The sequence below is a fragment of the Chiloscyllium plagiosum genome, unplaced genomic scaffold, assembly GCF_037043375.1.
Source record: "Chiloscyllium plagiosum isolate Xiang-an unplaced genomic scaffold, Cpla_swu_hap1 HiC_scaffold_22, whole genome shotgun sequence".
Taxonomy (NCBI): Eukaryota; Metazoa; Chordata; class Chondrichthyes; order Orectolobiformes; family Hemiscylliidae; genus Chiloscyllium; species Chiloscyllium plagiosum.
In genome coordinates this window covers 55,369,755-55,388,192 of record NW_028270160.1, presented here as the reverse complement: position 1 = coordinate 55,388,192, position 18,438 = coordinate 55,369,755, and the positions used below count along the sequence as shown (strand labels likewise).

The window sequence follows — 18,438 nt, the reverse complement described above, 5'->3', positions numbered from 1 at the left end:
TCTGGACATTTGGGGATACGCAATAAATGTTGGCCTAGCCAGCTATGCCCACATCTGTGAATAAACTTTTAAAAACATTTGGATGCTAACGTTTTGTGATTCATACACAAGAATCCCCAAGTGCCTCTATTGTTTAATAAAGCTTCTCTACAGCATCTTGAGATTTGAACCATGTAACTGAGGGGCTAATTAATTAACTCCCTTTGAAGTACCACTTCCTTTCTTGGCAAACTGAACTTTATCTTTGCCATCATATCTACCACTGCTGAAACTTTATTGCTGGAACAGCACAGCAGGTCAGGCAGCATCTAGGGAACAGAAGATTCGACGTTTCGGGCACATGCCCTTCTTCAGGATGTGCCCGAAACGTCGAATCTTCTGTTCCCTAGATGCTGCCTGACCTGCTGTGCTGTTCCAGCAATAAAGTTTCAGCTTTGATCTCCAGCGTCTGCAGACCTCACTTTCTCCCCATCATATCTACCAAGCAGGTTGACAAAACCAAAATGGTTGCAGGTCAGGATGGTGTTTGTTTTGGAGGGGAACTTGCAGTTTGTGGTGTTCCCATGCATCAGGTCCCCTTGTCCTTCTCTTTGGTAGAAGTCACAGGTTTGGAAGGTGCTGCCATGCAGTGTGAGAACATTAATTGCATTTCTTCAACTACAGAAATGTGTTCTGACATTTGCTTCTATTTGTTTTTCCCTTTGCATTGATTGATGACAGTCAATTAGTAAGTCTTAATCACACACACACACACGCTTCCTGTTAGCTGCAGAGTTGCAGTTTTAAGTATATCTCAGAATTATCTCTGAGATCGTTCCCGATGAGATTTCAATGAATAACTTGCCTTTCCAAATTCGGCGGGTGGCTGCCCAGTCAGTATGATGCCCTTTCAAATAAAGAGTTTCCTTATTTCTATTAAAGGTCCCTTAAAGTATTTAGTACTCAAAACAATAGAAAGGAGCACTTGTTTTTATAAACAATGTGGAAGTTGCTCTATTACCTACCCGTCCTGTCATGGCCACCTAACTTCTCCTGAGCTGCCTTAGTCACAAGGAAATGGAATGTCACCATCTTTGTCATAATCCATTCATGGCCACTTGTCCTCCAGTTTTATGGCCATTGAAGTTTAGTACCCACCATCAAATTTCTCTCCCCTTGTTTTGTTGTTGGTTTTCTTTGCCTAAGCTGTTTTCCCCTTTGCAGTTGTCATTACTTGACACCAAAGAAGATTGTCGTAGTGGTTGGCAGTCAGTCATCTTCGCTCCAGGAATTCCTTTGAGTAGTGTCCCAGTGTCCCAACCATGTGAAATCATTTCATCAAAAACGTTCCCTTCATCAGAAGGTCAGAAGTGGGGTTATTCATTGATGTTTGCATAGTGACCAGCACCATTCACGATTCCACATATATCTGAAGCAGTTACTGTGCAAATAACGGTAAAACGCAGAGAGGATCCAGGTTTGGGCTAGATGTGGCAAGTAACATTCACCATCATTCAAATGCCAGGCAATGACTTTCTCCAAGGAGAGAATCTGGCTGTCATCTCTTGACATTTAATAGCATTGCAGTTGCTGAATGTCCCACCTTGGGCATTGGTATTCACTGGAAACTGAAGTTGATCAGCCATATAACTACAGTATAACAAGAACATGTCAGAGGCAGTGAATCCTACAATGGTTGACTTGCCTGTTTGCTATCTGGAATGCACAAGTCAAGAGTGATGGAATACACCTCACTTGTCTGGTGTTCAGCTCCAACAACACTCAAGAAGTTTGTCATCATGCAAGACAAAACAGATCATTTGATTGAGAAACATTGAAAAGCATTCACTCCCTCCACCACAAGCAGTAATGTATATTATCTGCATGATGCGATATGGAAATCCTCGGAGGCTCCTTAGGCTGCAGCTTCCAAATTTAAGATTCTCGCGAAGGTCTGTAGCTCGGGTTGTGGATGAGGAAGTTGGTTAGCTCGCCAAGCTGTTGGCTTATTGTGCAAGCGTTTCATTACCATACTGGGCAACATCATCAGTTCGCACTGATGATGTTACTCAGTATGGTAATGTAACATCTGCATGGTATCCCAACATCTCGGCGAGCTAACCAAGCATCTTCCAAAGCCAATACCTTCACGATTTCGAAGAACAAGGACAAATGGAGCAAATACATCGGAACGGCATTACCTGCAAGTTCTCCAAACAATTCACCATCCTGTCAAAGAAACATATTGCCATTCCTTCAGTGTCGCTGGGTCAAAATCCTGGAACTCTATCCTTAACAGAATCGTAGACGTATCTACACCAGATGGTTTGCAGCAGTTAAAGAAGGTATAAGGGAGTTGGCAATACATGTTGGCCCAACCAGTGACAGCTGCATGCCATGAATGAATTTAGAAGTAAATTAGTATATTAGAGCCACTATCTGATGTTTTGAATCCAGTTGTTCAGTCTCCATTCATGTGCATTATTTCAATACCCAGTACTTTACTTCTTTTGGACACCTAACCTATGCATGTAGTTTTTCTATCGAGAGACACATGGAGATTATATCAGCTAAGTGATTTACACTTTTTAAAAAAAAACTAGTAGAATCTGCATCAAGTGGGTTAGCTGGTAGAATAAAGCGAATCAAAGAGAAACGGATTGAGACCAATTGCCATAATTTGGATTGAGAATTATGCCACTACAGTTTTTTTTTCTCTGATTTACTGATCATGGTAACTATGGTTTAAGCCAGATTGAAAACATTTAAAGGTAGAAAAAGTAGACATGTTGGCATGCATCCTCGGATCTTGTCTAATGATGAAACATTTCTGTTACAAGTGCCACTGTCCACCCTGTGAGTGATAGGACCAATGCATTTCTGGTTGACACCCAACATTTTACCCTCCGTAAACCTAAAGCCATCCAGTTTAATTCACACCAAGTCATGTTCTCCTGTCTTGCAACACTTTGACCTGTATTGGTACTAATTTTTGTTTTGAATTCCTCCATGACCATGTCTCTTGCCATTTCTATAATCTGCCACTGCCCCACACCACTCCAAGATATTTGCACCAATCTGATTCTGGTCTCTTGTGCACCTTGAGTTTAAATGCAATATTCGCAACTGCACATTTGGACACTAAATTTTGGAGCACCCCTACCATGCCCCCCCCCCCCCCCCCCCACCCAAAATAATAACCTCTTCATTTCACTTTCTAACTTTAAGAAAGACCTTAAAACTCAACTGTTTGACCAAGCTTTTGGTCATGTGCCTTAATACCTGTGAATTGGTGACATTTTATGTAACAATGCTCCTGTGAAATTACTTTGAATATTTTACTACATTATCAATATAGGTCAGAAGTCACACGACTCTACGCTATAGTCTAACAGGTTTATTTGAAATGATAGCCTTCGGAGCAGTGCTCCTTAGTCAGGTGAAATCAAAGCACTTTTTAATTAACATCCGTTGACAATACTCTCACACAAATGAATTACACTACATTTGGTCTATCATATTTGTACTGGCTTTTGCAAAAAACATCCAATTATTTAATTCCTGTGCTATTTCCCCCAAGCAGTTTTTTAAAAACATTTTCATTTATTTATTTAACAATCTTTTGGAAGTTACTTTTAAATCTCCTTTCAGATGGCATATTCCAGGTCATCTGTGGAAAACAAAACCATTTATTCGATGTCTTTGGTTTACTTCCTAATGATCTTCAATCTATGTCCTCTGGTGACTTACTGTCAGTGGAAACAGTTTCTTCCTATCTATTCTGATTAAAACCCCTCAATTTGTACACATCTGTTAAGTCTCCCTTTGACCTTCTCTAAGATGGAAATAGGTTTGGGCACGTCAAGTTAATTAAGGAAGCATTCCATGTCCTATGGCAATATTTGACTTATGGGTTCTGACATCAACTCAGTAGGACTCTGTGTTGTATGGAGTTGCTGGGAGATTTAGGATCCCAGGCTTTCAGTAGGACATGTAGTTTTATAATGTAACATATTAATGCTCAGTCTCCTGGTGCTTTTGTACAACGCTGCTGTCAAAATGTTTGAGTTATTTTAAGGTACACTCACCGGGAGAGAGGGGTTGGGCTTTAGGCTTTGCACAGGGCCGATATTCTGCTTTGTATTTAAATAAAATCTTCAGAATTTGGACAAATTGGGGTTAAGTATGGAGCCTACTAGTGCAATGCACCAAACTGCCCTACATCTGTTGTCATGGGCAGCCTGCAAGATACAACTTTGGGTTTTTTAGTGTTGTAAGTGCAATGTAAAAACGTTCAAGGTGTGTAAGCAGATGCTGTTGTTTAATGTTACTACTACGCCATTTGAGACAAAATCAGAAGATCCGTGCTTGTATGTCTTATGTTGGCTATTTTCAATTGGGTTTTCAACTCTGCTGAGTTGGATACCTGCCTTCAACCACAGTTAACATTATTACACAGAGCTGCACACCTATTTTAACTGACCAAGGCATTGCAGCCTCCAATTTTAATTCCTATTGCAGTATCTTTGATTAGATTTCCCTTCCGCAGAGCCTTCTAGGGATAGAACATAGCAAAAGAAATCTACTGTCATTACTTGGTCTGGCCTACATGTGACTCCAGATGCACAGTAATGTGGTTGATTATTGGAGACTATCTGACTACTCAATTGTATCAAACTGCTGTTGGTAGGACAGCTGCACCAGTGGTCGGGGTACTGAGGTGTACAGTTGGAATCTAGGGCTTCTCAACGTTTACTCTGGACCCCATGGAGTCTCAGTGCATCATACATGGGCAAGGAAACCTTCTGCTGATTATAACCTACTGACACTATGGTTAATGAATCAGTACTCCTCCTTGTTGAGGACCACTTGAGGAAGCACTGAGAGTGACAAGAGCACAGAGCATACTTTTGATAGGGGGCTATCTTAATCTTAAAGGGCTTGAGTACTGGACTGGATCTGTGTCAGATGGTAAGGGAATTGAGCAGAGGTCAACTTACTTGACTATGTATTCATCAAACTACCTGTCCATGAAAGTATTGTTTAGGAGTATCCAGTGCATGCTAACTGTGCAACGTTGCACCTTCACTTTGATACCATGTATGATCTTGTGATAGCACCACTGTGCTAAATGGGGCAGATTTTGAACAGATCTAGCGACTCAAAACTGGGGAAGCATGAGGTCCTATGAACCATCAGTAGCAGCACAACTGTATTTGAGCGCAGTCTGTAAACTTGTATATCCCTGTAACGTTATCATCAAAGTCAAAAGCCACATGACACCTGGTTATAGTCCAACAGGCTTATTTGGTCAGATGAAATATTGTCATCATGTCATGAGACCAGCCTGAGGTGGGTGTACTGGAGCAACATCAGGCATACCCAAAAATGAGGTGCCCACTTGGTGAAACTGCAGCATGGGAGTATTTGCATGCAATACACCAGAAGCAGCATGCAATAGACAGGACCAAGTGATCCCACAGAGCAAAACTCAAGTCAGTGAGAATCAGGGAGAAGTGTCTGGGTATGATGGAATGATATCTAGCACAAAGGAAGATGGTTGTAACTGTTTGAAGTCTATTATATTAGTATCAGATCATCAACTATAGGAGGTCTTCAGGTTATAGCCATGGGTCCAACCATCTTTGGCTGACATTCCCTGCATCATATGACCCATGGCCTCGTGGTATTATTGCTGGACTATTAATCAGGGGACCCAAGTAAAGTTCTCAGGACATCAATTCAAATCCTGCTATGGCAGATGGTGGAAGTTGAAGTTAAGTTTAATTCAAGTGGCTCAGTGGTTAACACTGCTGCCTCACAGCACCAGGGACCCAAGTTCAATTCCAGCCTCGGGTGACTGTGTGGAGTTTGCACATTCTCCCTGTATCTGTGAGGGTTTCCTCTCGGTGCTGTGGTTTCCTTCCACAGTCCAAAGATGTGCAGCTTAGGGGGAATTGGCCTGCTAAATTGCCCATGCTGTCCAGGGAAGTGGAGGTTAGGTGCATTAGTTAGGGGAATGAGTCTGGATGGGATGCTCTTCAGAGGGTCGGTATGGACTTTTTGGGCCGACTGACCTGTTTCCACACTGGAGATATTAGTCATAGTCATAGAGATGTACAGCATGGAAACTGACCCTTTTGGTCCAACCCGTCCATGCCGACCAGATATCCCAATCCAATCTAGTCCCACTTGGCAGCACCTGGCCCATATCCCTCCAAACTCTTTCTATTTATATACCCATCCAAATGCCTCTAAAATGTTACAATTGTACCAGCCACGACCACTTCCTCTAGGAGTTCATTCCATATACGTACCACTCTCTGTGTGAAAAAGTTGCCCCTTATGTCTCTTTTATATCTTTCCCCTCTCACCTAAACCTATGTCCTCTAGTTCTGGACTCCTCGACCCCAGGAAAAAGACTTTGCCTATTTATCCTATCCATGCCATTCATAATTTTGTAAACCTCTATAAGGTCACCCCTCAGCCTCCGATGCTCCAGGGAAAACAGCCCCAGCCTGTTCAGCCTCTCCCTATAGCTCAAATCCTCCAACCCTGGCAACATCCTCGTAAATCTTTTCTGAATCCTTTCAAGTTTCACAACATCTTTCTGATAGGAAGGAGACCAGAATTGCTCGCAATATTCCAGCAGTGGCCTAACCAATGTCCTGTGCAGCCGCATCATGACTTCCCCACCCTTGTACTCAATACTCTGACCAATAAAGGAAAGCATTCCAAATGCCGCCTTCACTATCCTATCTACCTGCGACTCCACTCTCAAGGAGGTAAACCTGGAATTAAGAGTTTAATGATGACCACAAAACCATTGTACTGATTGTCATAAAAAAAACACAGTTCACTAATGTGGGAAGTACCTGTTCTGGCCTACTTGTGACTCCAAACCCATAGCAATGCAGTTGACTCTTAACTGCTGTTTGGGCAATTGGGAATAAATACTGGCCAATCCAGTGATGCCCTCACCCCGTGAATGAATTTTTAAAAAAAAATTATCACAGGCATGGAACATCCTGGAAGTGTTTCAGTGGAGGCAGCAGCGGCTGTACTTTCAGATGAAACAATGAAGTCATCCTTGCCTTCAAGAAGCTATGGAATTGATTTGGTATTTTATAGTTCTGTGGTCCCATTCTTGCATACTGGCACTTCAGTTTCTCTGAAGGACTAATTTATTTCTCTCCCTTAGAATTGCTTTTAAAGTTTGTACTGAAAAGAAATCTCAATTGATTGCTTTTTAATTAATGTCACTATTTTCTGATGCTGTCAAAGTTTTTATAATTTTGAGATTTCGAATTTAGGTTTTTCTTCACCCCATCAATTTTTGACCCTTAATACATTTCATCCTAGGATGCAAATTTCTAGGCATTTTTTTAGCCTGTCCAAGAAATTTGATCATCTAAAGAAATTAGAGGAATCTTGCCCTGACCTACCTGGTTACATCGTTCTACTTTTAGTCAGAGCTACTGACCATAGCTGGTTTCCTGTTTTCTTCTTAGCCAAGGAGCACTGTAACTAATTATAGTGCCCTGGATATTTCCTTAACGGGTTTGGTTTAGGAATAGTTTTCTCATGTGCATGTCACTTGTGTAACAGCCTCCAGTCCAAACCCTACCATGTTAAGTTGTGAAACTGAACGCCCACATTTGGACATTTATGATGTAGTCCTGGAACACTGCTGGCTATTAGTAAAAATGCAGCAATCAGTAACATCAAGCAGGAAACGTTGCACCCTGCCTCATCTAACCTCGGGTAACACTGATCCCACACTGTGGTTAACCCAAACATCCCTCCAGCAACCTGACAGCACATCAAGGAATGAACAATAAAGTGTAGCCTTGCTGCACCCACTTGCATCCTGAGAATGAAAAACAGACAAAGGTATTAAATCCAGTTGTACTATCAAACATATCATGTAGTTGTAGAGGATAACTTTACAGTTTTATGAATGAATGCCAGTGTTACGTTTCCTTGTATGGCTTCAGTCCCAATATAATTTCAGTTGTACAGTGATTGTTCTCACTCCTTCAGAGATTTGTCACTGAACATTTCTATTTTGAAAATGTCTTATTTGTATTGTGATTTCAGCTCAATATCTTTAACCATACAGCCACTGTAACTTTAGTGCCCTTTTCCCCCTTGTGGGAATGTGGAGATAAGCACTGCATGATTCCTCACAGTACTGTCCCAGGCCAATCTTCTGCTGCATTAGTGATCCCTTGCCTCCATAAGGTGTGAATTAGGGATGTTTGCTCATGATTTGTGCAGTGTTCAGTTCCATTCGCAGCTCCTTAGATTATTAAACAGTCACTTCCTTCATGTAGCAAGATTTGGACAACACACATGCTCGAGCTGATGAGTGGCAAGAAACATTAATGTCAGGTGTCAAGCTTCTCTAACAGTACCTTCTAATTGTGTTGACTCTAACTCCTAGAGGACAAAGACAAGCTCCCCTTCAACATTCATAACATCGTAATTTGAAAAATATCATCACTCTTCGAGTATTGTTGGATTACAATTGTAGAATTTTATATCTGATGGCACTTGCTGTGCCCACAGCACATAGACTCTTGGAGATCTACAGCACAGGGAAAGTTCTTCAGATTGTCATGTTTAAGAGAGGAATTTGATGGAAATGTTCAATATAAGGGATCAATTTTGACAGTTTCTTCCTGTTGAATTTATTTCAAGTAAGGCCAGTAACCAGACACAAAATTAAGTTTTTTGACCAAAGTACCAAGATGAAATGTACATGTGCAGTGATTGAAGAGTGATTGAAACCAATTCAGTAGTAACTTTATAAAAGGAATTTGACAAATACTTGATTTTAAAAAAAACACACAGGTATGGACAAAAAGCAAGCACGACCACAAAACTGATACAGGCAGGATGGACCAAATGGTGTCTTGTGATGTTGCAGTCTAAAAAACAAAATGGCACTCAATGAGTCTCGCAACAGCTTCACGGAAGCTAATGGCCATACACTGATGCAGAGAAACTAAACCATAAAAACACCATTTCCCTTTTATTGAATTGAAGTGAAATCCTGCATATGCAAAAGTGCCTTTATCTTGGTATAATGTGGTGTACATTTCCTGAGGGGAAGATGTTCAACCCTGTGCTTATATTAGCTTTTGTAGTGAGTTCAAGTGATTTTACTGTTATAGGAAATTTTCAGTTGCATTTGGTAACTTTCTAATTGCAGAAATTGAGACATTATTCGAGAATTCAAGTGTTTAGCGCACAATCTATAAATGCAAAAAGAATTAGTTAGCTTCTCTGATGAAATGGAGCAATTAATTACATATATAGACAGTGAATTTAATATCTTTTTCTGGTGATAAATCTTTGCATGCAACTGTAATCAGCAAATGCTGTTTCCAACTTAAAATCATGGTAGATTATCATAAGAGGTAATTGTTTAGATTATGAAATATTGAGTATGATCTGTAATGTGAGCAAAGATTTATTAATGTGTTGTACATTCAGTGGCAACCTGGAGTTGTAATTTTAGGATTGATGGGGCAGTTCTAAACAGCAAATTTTATCTCACTTTTTCTACGCTTATGCTTTCAAAGAGATCTGTTGTGTCCAGACACTTTTCAAAGTGGAGCAAATCAATGTGCATGCATTATGTAATTACACTACCTGGTTATGCTTACCAATTGTCTATTCTTGGGAGTCTAGGCAGTGTCAACTGTGGTCCAGTCATTCTCATGTGAGTGAGAAGGTTGCGGTTGAATCTCAGCCAGAGACTTGAGGAAGTAGTGGAGGCCAACACTGCAATGCTATAGTAAGGGAGTGCTGCACCTTTAGAGGTAGCATTCTTCAGATGAGATATTAGACCAAGGACACTCCTGTCCCCCTCAACTGGACAGAAAGATTGCATGGCATTATTTGAAGAAGAATAGAAGTTTTCTGCCTAATGTTCTGTCAAATATTTATCCCTTGTATATGTAACTGATCTATAGTTCTGCTTGCCGGCGGCAGCAGTGCCATCAAGGCTGTTCTGGAGAGAAACATTGTTTTCCCCCTTTAGTTTTAATAGTAGGAATAGGAACTGAAGTGAGCTTCTCATTTGAATTTTGTTTTGCCAATCTTTTTCAGGTTTATCGAGATTCTTCCACGATGGAAGCTGTTTGAGGAAGGACGCTGTTGCCGCAAGTATTCGTGAGGTTGAAAGGATACTGCAGTGGTTTGAGAATCAAAATAAGCTCTGTTTCTATGCAAGTTCTTTACTGTTTGTTTATGAGGGATCGCCTCAGCTGACAGCGATGGGGGTTGGAGATGCACCCCGCAAACTAGCAGCACCAAAGGGAACAAAGCGAACTGGTGAAGTAGTGGAACACAACAATAACGTCCATGTCATGAACTCTAGCGAGAGCAGAATGGTGGAAGCTTCAGTTGGTCAGAGCCTTTCCAACATGTACGCACTTCACAGGAAGGGGTGTTTCAAAGCGCATCAAAGCATGGTCCCACTACATCTGAAGAATGCAGAGCAAGACCGCAGCATATGCAAATGCTTAACTCTCATTTCACCTGGACAGCCAAATGGCAATGAAATAAAACAATTGGAGAAGGATTTGATGCATACCTCCAGCATGCTTCAGGAGCTTCCAGAGGTTGATGTAAGAATGATAGACTTTGCACATGTGTTCCCTAGCAACACAAAAGACGAGGAGTACATTTATGGGCTGAAACATTTAATCAGTGTATTACGAAATATGCTGGATGATTAATTTTTTTATTTTTTGATGGGGGTATTTGGGAGCAAGGAAATAAATGAGGAGCAATTTTATTGATTTCTGCACAAGCTCTGATGCATAATTTTGTGTTTCTAATGTGATTCCAGGTGTATTGTATGTGCTTTTCATTGTATGGTACTTCTGGTGATTGATCTAATATTTATAATAGCTCAGGAAAACTTACCAACTCATCATTGACAGCCACTGAAACGGTTCCAAAAACCTACAGAGGGCAGCTGACCCTTAGCAACTGCTGACAAGGAAATTTATGAGCTCCCACTGTTTGCAACAAACCCACCGACTTCAATGATGGTAATTGGTTTTTAAGGTATGTAACCAACTGCCTGCCAATCCTAGGCATGGAACTTGTGCCTATGGACTAATGCTATCTTCAATGAAGACCAGGTTAGTCAGACTTAAGATTGTTTTGGGGATGTTGCTGCCACTTTTCTGGAGATGTGTTTTTATTAGCTTTTTTAAACAGTTGTGTTGCAGCAATTCATATGAAAAATTTGGTCCCACTTATGTAAAATAGAAATTGTCAATTGTCTCTTTGTTTTGATGCATTCGGCTAGTATTCCTGGAGAATTTCAGTCTCGCAATAGCTTCTTTCGTTATCAGTAAGTTAATGCACAAACATCAAGTCACCTGGACTTCTGCAGGTTAAGACTTTACACGGGATGGAGTAAAATATGCATATTATCTTTTTGCAATTTCTTTCCTTCAATTTTTAAGTATGCTGACATCTGCAGAAGTTGAGCTGAGAAAGGAGACGACAAAGTATGTTTTGGCAAAGTACAACCATCTTCCTGCCTTTGTAGTTCAACTTGTATCTCTGAATGAAATATTCAACGGGATTCTCGTCATCTCTCCTAATATTAGGCTACTTTTAAAATGCACACACTTTGACTTGTTCATTTGGTCATTCATTACTAGTGACCTATTGTGTTGTTATTACCAAAATTAGTTTTTGAACACCCAATTTCACAAGTTATGATTTGATTTTCTTTCACTTTCCTGTAGGCTGATGTTTGGGTTTGCCTTTATAAGACAGCACACCAAGAATTGTTGCTGTGTTGGACACAACCATAAGTCCAAGAATATTCAGTACTTGAACACTAACTTCTCTGATCAATGACCACTGGTATTGTAGCCTTCACTATTAGAATGCTGAGTGAACCAGCAACTGCAGTTGCACAGTATGCTAATGTCACCCAGAATTGACTTGACTCCTGTGAGATGACCCCTGTTTTTATTAGTTGTGTAACTGATTTCATTTTCATGACTTAACTTTGTTGGAACTCGATGACAAGTTTTTTGCTGTTCCTGTTTGGAAAAAAAAGGCCAAATGCTTGAAACCAGTGAAGTTGTGTATTTGAGAAAAAAAATCCATGCAAGCACTAAACCTAAAATACTTTTTGCAGTTCTTAAAAATGCACTAGACTTCAGAATATTGGGTTCCTTTCATTACAGTTTACATTTGCACAAATCAGTGTACTTTGATATTTTGATAGCGTTTTAAATTATTTCCACATTGCTATCACTTATTTTGTCAGGGTTCAGCAGGCGAATGTTGTGACGGGAAATGTGGCACAGTAGTAATTAGTAGTACAAGTGAAGACTGCATGTGAAGATTGTTTGTCATTTTAAATGTATTGACCAAATAATGTATGCTTTTTCTAAAAACAAAAGTTAATTCTGAAATATTTTTTAATTGTAAACTATGCTTTTTTGTATGTTTGTTAATGAGAAGTTTACATTATGTAGCTGTATATTCCTCATAGATCCTGCTCAATCTTCTGTTCCTCAGTACTACTGAATATTTGTGAAGACTTTGGGGAGAAAAAAAAACAATTTACCTATTTTAATCCTTAAACGTTGAGGATGATTTGGGCTTGGTTGTTTTCTACTTGGTGGCATATCAGAGTTGTCTGTCCTCTGAGCATCCATGTGCATTATGAGGGGCAAATGGAACTGGCTTCATTTTTAAACAGAGCAAGATTCCCTTTCGCCTAATCAAATAGATTCTAAGGAAAAAGATGCTGCTGAATAACAATTGATATTTGGGGTTTCAGCAGGCTTTAGTTTGTGTGTTTATTTTTTTGTTACCTATTCCTTTTGTTTAATTTCATCTGTTCTACCAATCTTATATTAATTTCTTTCCCCAAGACTGAGCTCTACTTGTAAGTTCTAACAAGTTTGCCCATGGTGATGGAGTTGAGCATCAGATCTTTTGCTGATCACGAGTTTGACCAGAGCTTGGTGAGTCACGAATATGTGATCTCTTTGATTGAACTCTCTGGGCATCTATAATAGGCAATTTAAAGGAAACATGAAAATATCTTTCTCTTTTAATCTAGAAAGAGATAAAATTTACTAATTTTAGTTGCCTCAAGATTTTTAAGTTTGCTAAGTGTGCTGGGCACAACATTTATTTAACACTTCCAATCACAATCATGCAAAATTCATTTCCCAATGAATGTGCAGCTCTTTGTGTAACATTCCTGAAATGACTGGTTGAATAGATGGTTGACTTTGCCTGTGTCAGCTGTTAGAATTGGGCATTCTGTTATACTGGTTCACCTTTTGGAATATATTCCTGTTCATCTGAAGATTTCAAATCTTGTTTTTTATCATCTCACAATAGGTCTGTTATGCGAGTAATGTCACTGTATTTATTTGTGGTGTGCTGTTCAGATTCACACTGTTTAATGTAAGTTACATTAATATAGGAAATCAAATGCCAGCAAGTAGTCACAACTGTCACTAATTTGGATTTGATTTGCTTGTTTTCAGTGGCAGTTTGTGCTGTAAGTTTTGTTGTGACCATCTCTACAGTGGAACGTCTATATTTTATTATAATCCATCACAAGTCATTCCTTCAAACAATTGCTGGAATTTGCTTCATTGCTGAAAGTGCATTTATTTTACATGAGTACAGGTTGCGTAACTCAAATTAAATTTGAAATTGTTTCAAAACCTGTGTGAAGATTGTTAAGTCCATTAGTATTTTGTGACTCATGGTTAAGATTTCATTACAGTTCTATATTTGCTAGTAAGCATACCGAAAATCATTTAGGTATTCTTTTACTCAATAAAACTTGGTAGCGTTTAAACATCCTTTGAACTGCCATTTTGTTAAAATAATAAAAACATTGGATCAATGCGGTAGAATCCTCATGATGCAAAGCTTTTCTGTCATGGGTAAATCATCTATTTATCAGCTTATTTTCCTTCTGCATTAGGAATAAGTTATATTTGAGCAATTGTGGTTGCAACCTACCGATCGGTGGCTTCTACTGAACCGGAAATTCTGCATTTGACATAAAGAACCTTCAAGGAGAAAGTGAGGTCTGCAGATGCTGGAGATCAGAGCTGAAAATGTGTTGCTGGAACAGCGCAGCAGGTCAGGCAGCATCCAGGGAACAGGAGAATCGACGTTTCGGGCACAAGCCCTTCCTTGGATCCTGTTTCCTGGATGCTGCCTGACCTGCTGCGCTTTTCCAGCAACACTTTTTCAGATAAAGAACCTTCAGTTGATTGAACAACAGCAGTTTTGCTCTCCAATATCTTGCAGTTACATTTCCCTTTTTGAAATAAAATCTAGTGAACAAAATGGGATTATTCGGTATTCAGGCTGTACAGCTGTTGAGAAATTAATATTATGAAAAAAAAACTTTTGTAAAATTGATAATATATGCTGTTTTGTAAATTTGCCCTTATAAAATATTCTGTATAGAGAGGTGGAAATTATCGTAATGCAGTGTGTATAAATAAAATACAGCTTCAAGAGCTTATTTTAAATAACTGATCTACTCGATACGTGCATTTCATATTAAAAGTACCTTAAAATTTCTTCCGTTTTACCTTAAAAGTAACCAAAAATTATCAATGGGCCCTACATTCAGTCTTAATTTTGATTAGTCACTGCTCAATGAGGTTTGCACTGCTTCATGTAAACTGCGTGGTATGTTTTGTCTTTTGTTTTTTCAAATCGATACAGAGTACAAACTTGACATTTTAACAGTGGTGGGTTTTACACTGATTGAAACTGCTCACTTTTCATTATGCTATGAGAGTGGAGTGAGGTGAAGATGGGTTGCCTCTTCTTGCATCAGCACACACTTGTCGTTTATAGTGAAGCGTGGCATCAAATAGAGAACAGTGCATGCACCAGACCTCAATCTAATTTCAGCTTGACTTCTTCCAAATGGAAGTTTGCTGTCATGTACCTGAGAGCAAACTGTGAAATGTGATTGTTAATTTAAATTGCTTTGATTCAAATCAATGTTGAGTCCAGCATTCAGTGTGCAACCTTGGTGGGATCTGTGGAATTGAGAGCTAAGTTGTCAGTTGTTCTTCCTACAGTTCCAACAAAGTGGGAAATTTATTGTCATATGAAATAAATTTTATAATTTACCTTTTATTTAGTGAGTCAGCATCCTTTTATAATGGTTTGCCTATTTAGATTAGGCATTAAGTTTGAACACAATCTACTTGTCATTCCTGGTAGGTGGACCAGTTCCTGCGTAATCTAACATTGCACAGTTTGGTCCAAGTTAATTCAAAGTTCATCAGTCACCTTAATATACAGTTAATTTATAAAATGTTCATATTCCAGCAGCATTCTTGGATGAATCATGACTTGCTTTTAACAAGAGCATTTTGAAAGCGTGTTCTCTTAATTTTAGATAAAAATACAATTTTAGTTGCAGCTTGAAGGAAACAAGTGAGAATTAATGCCCCTTTTGTTGCTGAGCTAGCACACGGACACTTTAGTATTATGGGAAATTACGCTGGAACTGGTATGAAAATATCAGAAAAGCTGTAAGTGCACATTCATATACTATGATTATTTATAATCAATCATCCATAATGTATCTCATTATAGTCTGACTTAACTATCTTCAAAAAATATAATGAGTTGTTATCCTTATTTTGATTGTGATGAATTATATGCATAATTTGTTTTGCTGTAGGTGGAATGCAGGGGTAACTGCTGATATGTAATGGGTGCTACTTGTTTTACAGAGGAATCAAAAGTACTAACTGAAGATTGCTTACTTTTGTAATTTAATATGAAAAAATATTTAGATATATCACAAGGCTGTATATTTGGCAAAAATGGAATTCGTAATAAATTTTCTGTAAATAATGCTAAACAACTTGAGTTTGTCATCTCTTGCACCAGAGAATTATTGAGTGGAACTAGAATGAGGGAGTTAATTTAAGAGAATTGTCATGCTTGGTGCAGACCTGATTTCAATTTTTTGGGTTTTGTGCTACATTGGGCAATGTGTCTGGATATCAAAAGACAAATGGCTGAGATTTTATTCACCCCCTGATGTGCACAACTGTTGGTTAATGTACTGCCCAAGTTCCTAAGTGAGTCTTCAATATTTTCTTGAGCAAAGACAGAATCTTTTGAAACTGTACCAGGAGATCAAACAGCATTGATGTTCCTAACTGCATTTTAATTTATTTTGCCCAATCAGTCAACCATAACCGACTCGAGTTGTTTCTCAAACAAGTGAGGCAAGACTTCCAACTTTATATTGATTTGCCACTGACCTTTTCCTGTCACAGTACCAGTTCTGCCATTTGGATTTTGTGACTTTGTAACGTATTAGAAAGTGGGTGTCAATCAGATTCTGGCTTAAAAGACCGTTGTAATGTTGTGAAAACTGCAGTTCATCGATCCCATTGTTAAGTCTGAATTTAAAAATAAGTCTGCAAAGGTATCAAAAGGTTCTGTTCAGATCACTCAAATGCTTTGGATTGCAGGTTATGCTTTCACATTGTCAGTGGACTGAGTGCCAAGAAAGCTTAGCATAAGGTAAAATAAGTGTGAAGTTCTGTAACAGAACCAGCACTACCAAGAAGGGTGAAAATCCATGAGGAATTGTACATTACACACACATTTTAACTCATCAGCTCTCAACAGCAACACTTGCCCCTTTATTAGAGTCATACAAGCACAGAAACAGACCCTTCAGTCCAACTAGTCCATGCAGACTATAATCATAAACTAAGCTAGTCCCATCTGCCTGCGCTTGGCCCATATCCCTCCAAGCGTTTCTTAATCATGTACTTAACTGAATGTCTTTTAAACATTGTAACTGTATCTGCATCCATCACTTCCTCTGGAAGTTCATTCCATACCATTCTCAGTGCAAAAAAAAATTGCCCTGTGTCTTTTTTAAATCACTCTCTTCTCCCTAGTATGCCCCCTAGTCTTGAAATCCACCACCCTTGGGAAAAGACCATTCACTTTATCTATACCTGGTATGATTTTATAAACCTGTGTAAGGTCACCCCTCAACCTACTGCACTCCAGCAAAAAATGTCCCAGCCTAAAATGGTCTGATCCCTGGTTAGACCCACAACATATTGTTCTTGGAAGCTGGCCTGAATATGCTTTGAGTTGTTCCTCATGGTTACATCTGCCAATTTGACTTGGCCACACTATGTAAAGATTAAAGTCACCCATGATTGATGCACATCCTTTTCACCAGTCCTCATTATCTCCTGGTTGTAAAGTTTGTCAAGGTGTGCTCAGGATTGCTATGAGCAAGAATTGACATCAAGCCTCCGAAGGTGCACTGCAGCACGGTAGCCCCGTGATCAGCACTGCTACCTCTCAGCACCAGGAACTCTGGTTCAATTCCACCCTTGAGTGTCTGTGTGGAGTTTATACATTCTCCTTGTGTCTGCCTGGGTTTCCTCCAGATGCTCTGGTTTCCTCCCACAGTCCATAGATGTGCTGGTTAGGTGGATTGACCAAACTGAATTGCCCATAATATCCGTGGATGAGGCAATCAAAAGCTCATTGAATAAAGTGCTCTTTAAAGATACCCCAAAAGAGGAGAGGGAAATTTGAAGTGGTTGCACCCCTTTTGCTAGTTATGGCTGTCAGAGATTATCTGGTGAACATCAGCAATGCACAGAAATCGGAATTGGGATGGTGTGGGGACTAAGGCAATTCACTGTCTCCCTATTTTGAGCAAAGAAAGACTGTGGGAATGTTCTAATTAGTTAAAGCTCAACTTGTCTCAGAATAACACTTGGAAAGAATGTAGGAACTAAAAGCAGAAACAGAAGTCCCTTTGAGCTTGCTCCACCATTTAAAGCTAATCTGTGACCTTTCCTGTCTTGTCCCTAAATCTCTTGATTAATGTTTTTTAACAACAATCAACGGTGTCTTGGTCACCATTACTAATACTTGAGTTTGAATTCCACCAGCTACTTTGTTTGGATAGTAATGTGGGCCTTAGGGTTGTGGGTCCAGTAACATTACCCCTAAGCTGCCATCTTCCTCTTTTTACACTTAAAACATTTTCCTTCACTTGAACTTTCCCCAACCCTTTTAGTCATAATCCCCCATCTAAATCTCCATCTGAATGACTTGACATAATCCTGGTGCCAATACAGTTTATTGGAGCTTGTCTCAAAGAAACCGGTTCCTTTTACACCTGGATTGGTGCCAGTGTCCTTTGAATAGAAGGTCCTGCCTCCATTTTTGAGCTACACATTCAACTCTGCAACTTGTTTGGCACTGTACCAGTTTGCATATGGCTCAGATAGTAATCCAGAGATTATTAGGTGTGAGCTGCTGCTTACAAATTTTGATCTCTAGCTGCTCATGATCTTTCAGAAATTCTGCCAATGTTGTTAGTTTCTAGGTAGAGCATGACAACACGAT

The 18,438-nt window shown here is 39.4% G+C and overlaps 1 protein-coding gene across 1 annotated transcript in view; it reads left to right on the top strand.

Moving 5' to 3' along the window:
* ipmkb (inositol polyphosphate multikinase b) overlaps positions 1 to 15,901 on the top strand; it is a 105,283-nt gene extending 89,382 nt beyond the window's left edge. Inside the window, exon 6 of the mRNA XM_087999067.1 lies at positions 10,099 to 15,901. Within this exon, the coding sequence (XP_087855193.1) occupies positions 10,099 to 10,730 (632 nt within the window). The 3' untranslated portion in view covers positions 10,731 to 15,901. The remainder of the gene's footprint in view (positions 1 to 10,098) is intronic.
* Positions 15,902 to 18,438: the final 2,537 nt, after the last annotated feature.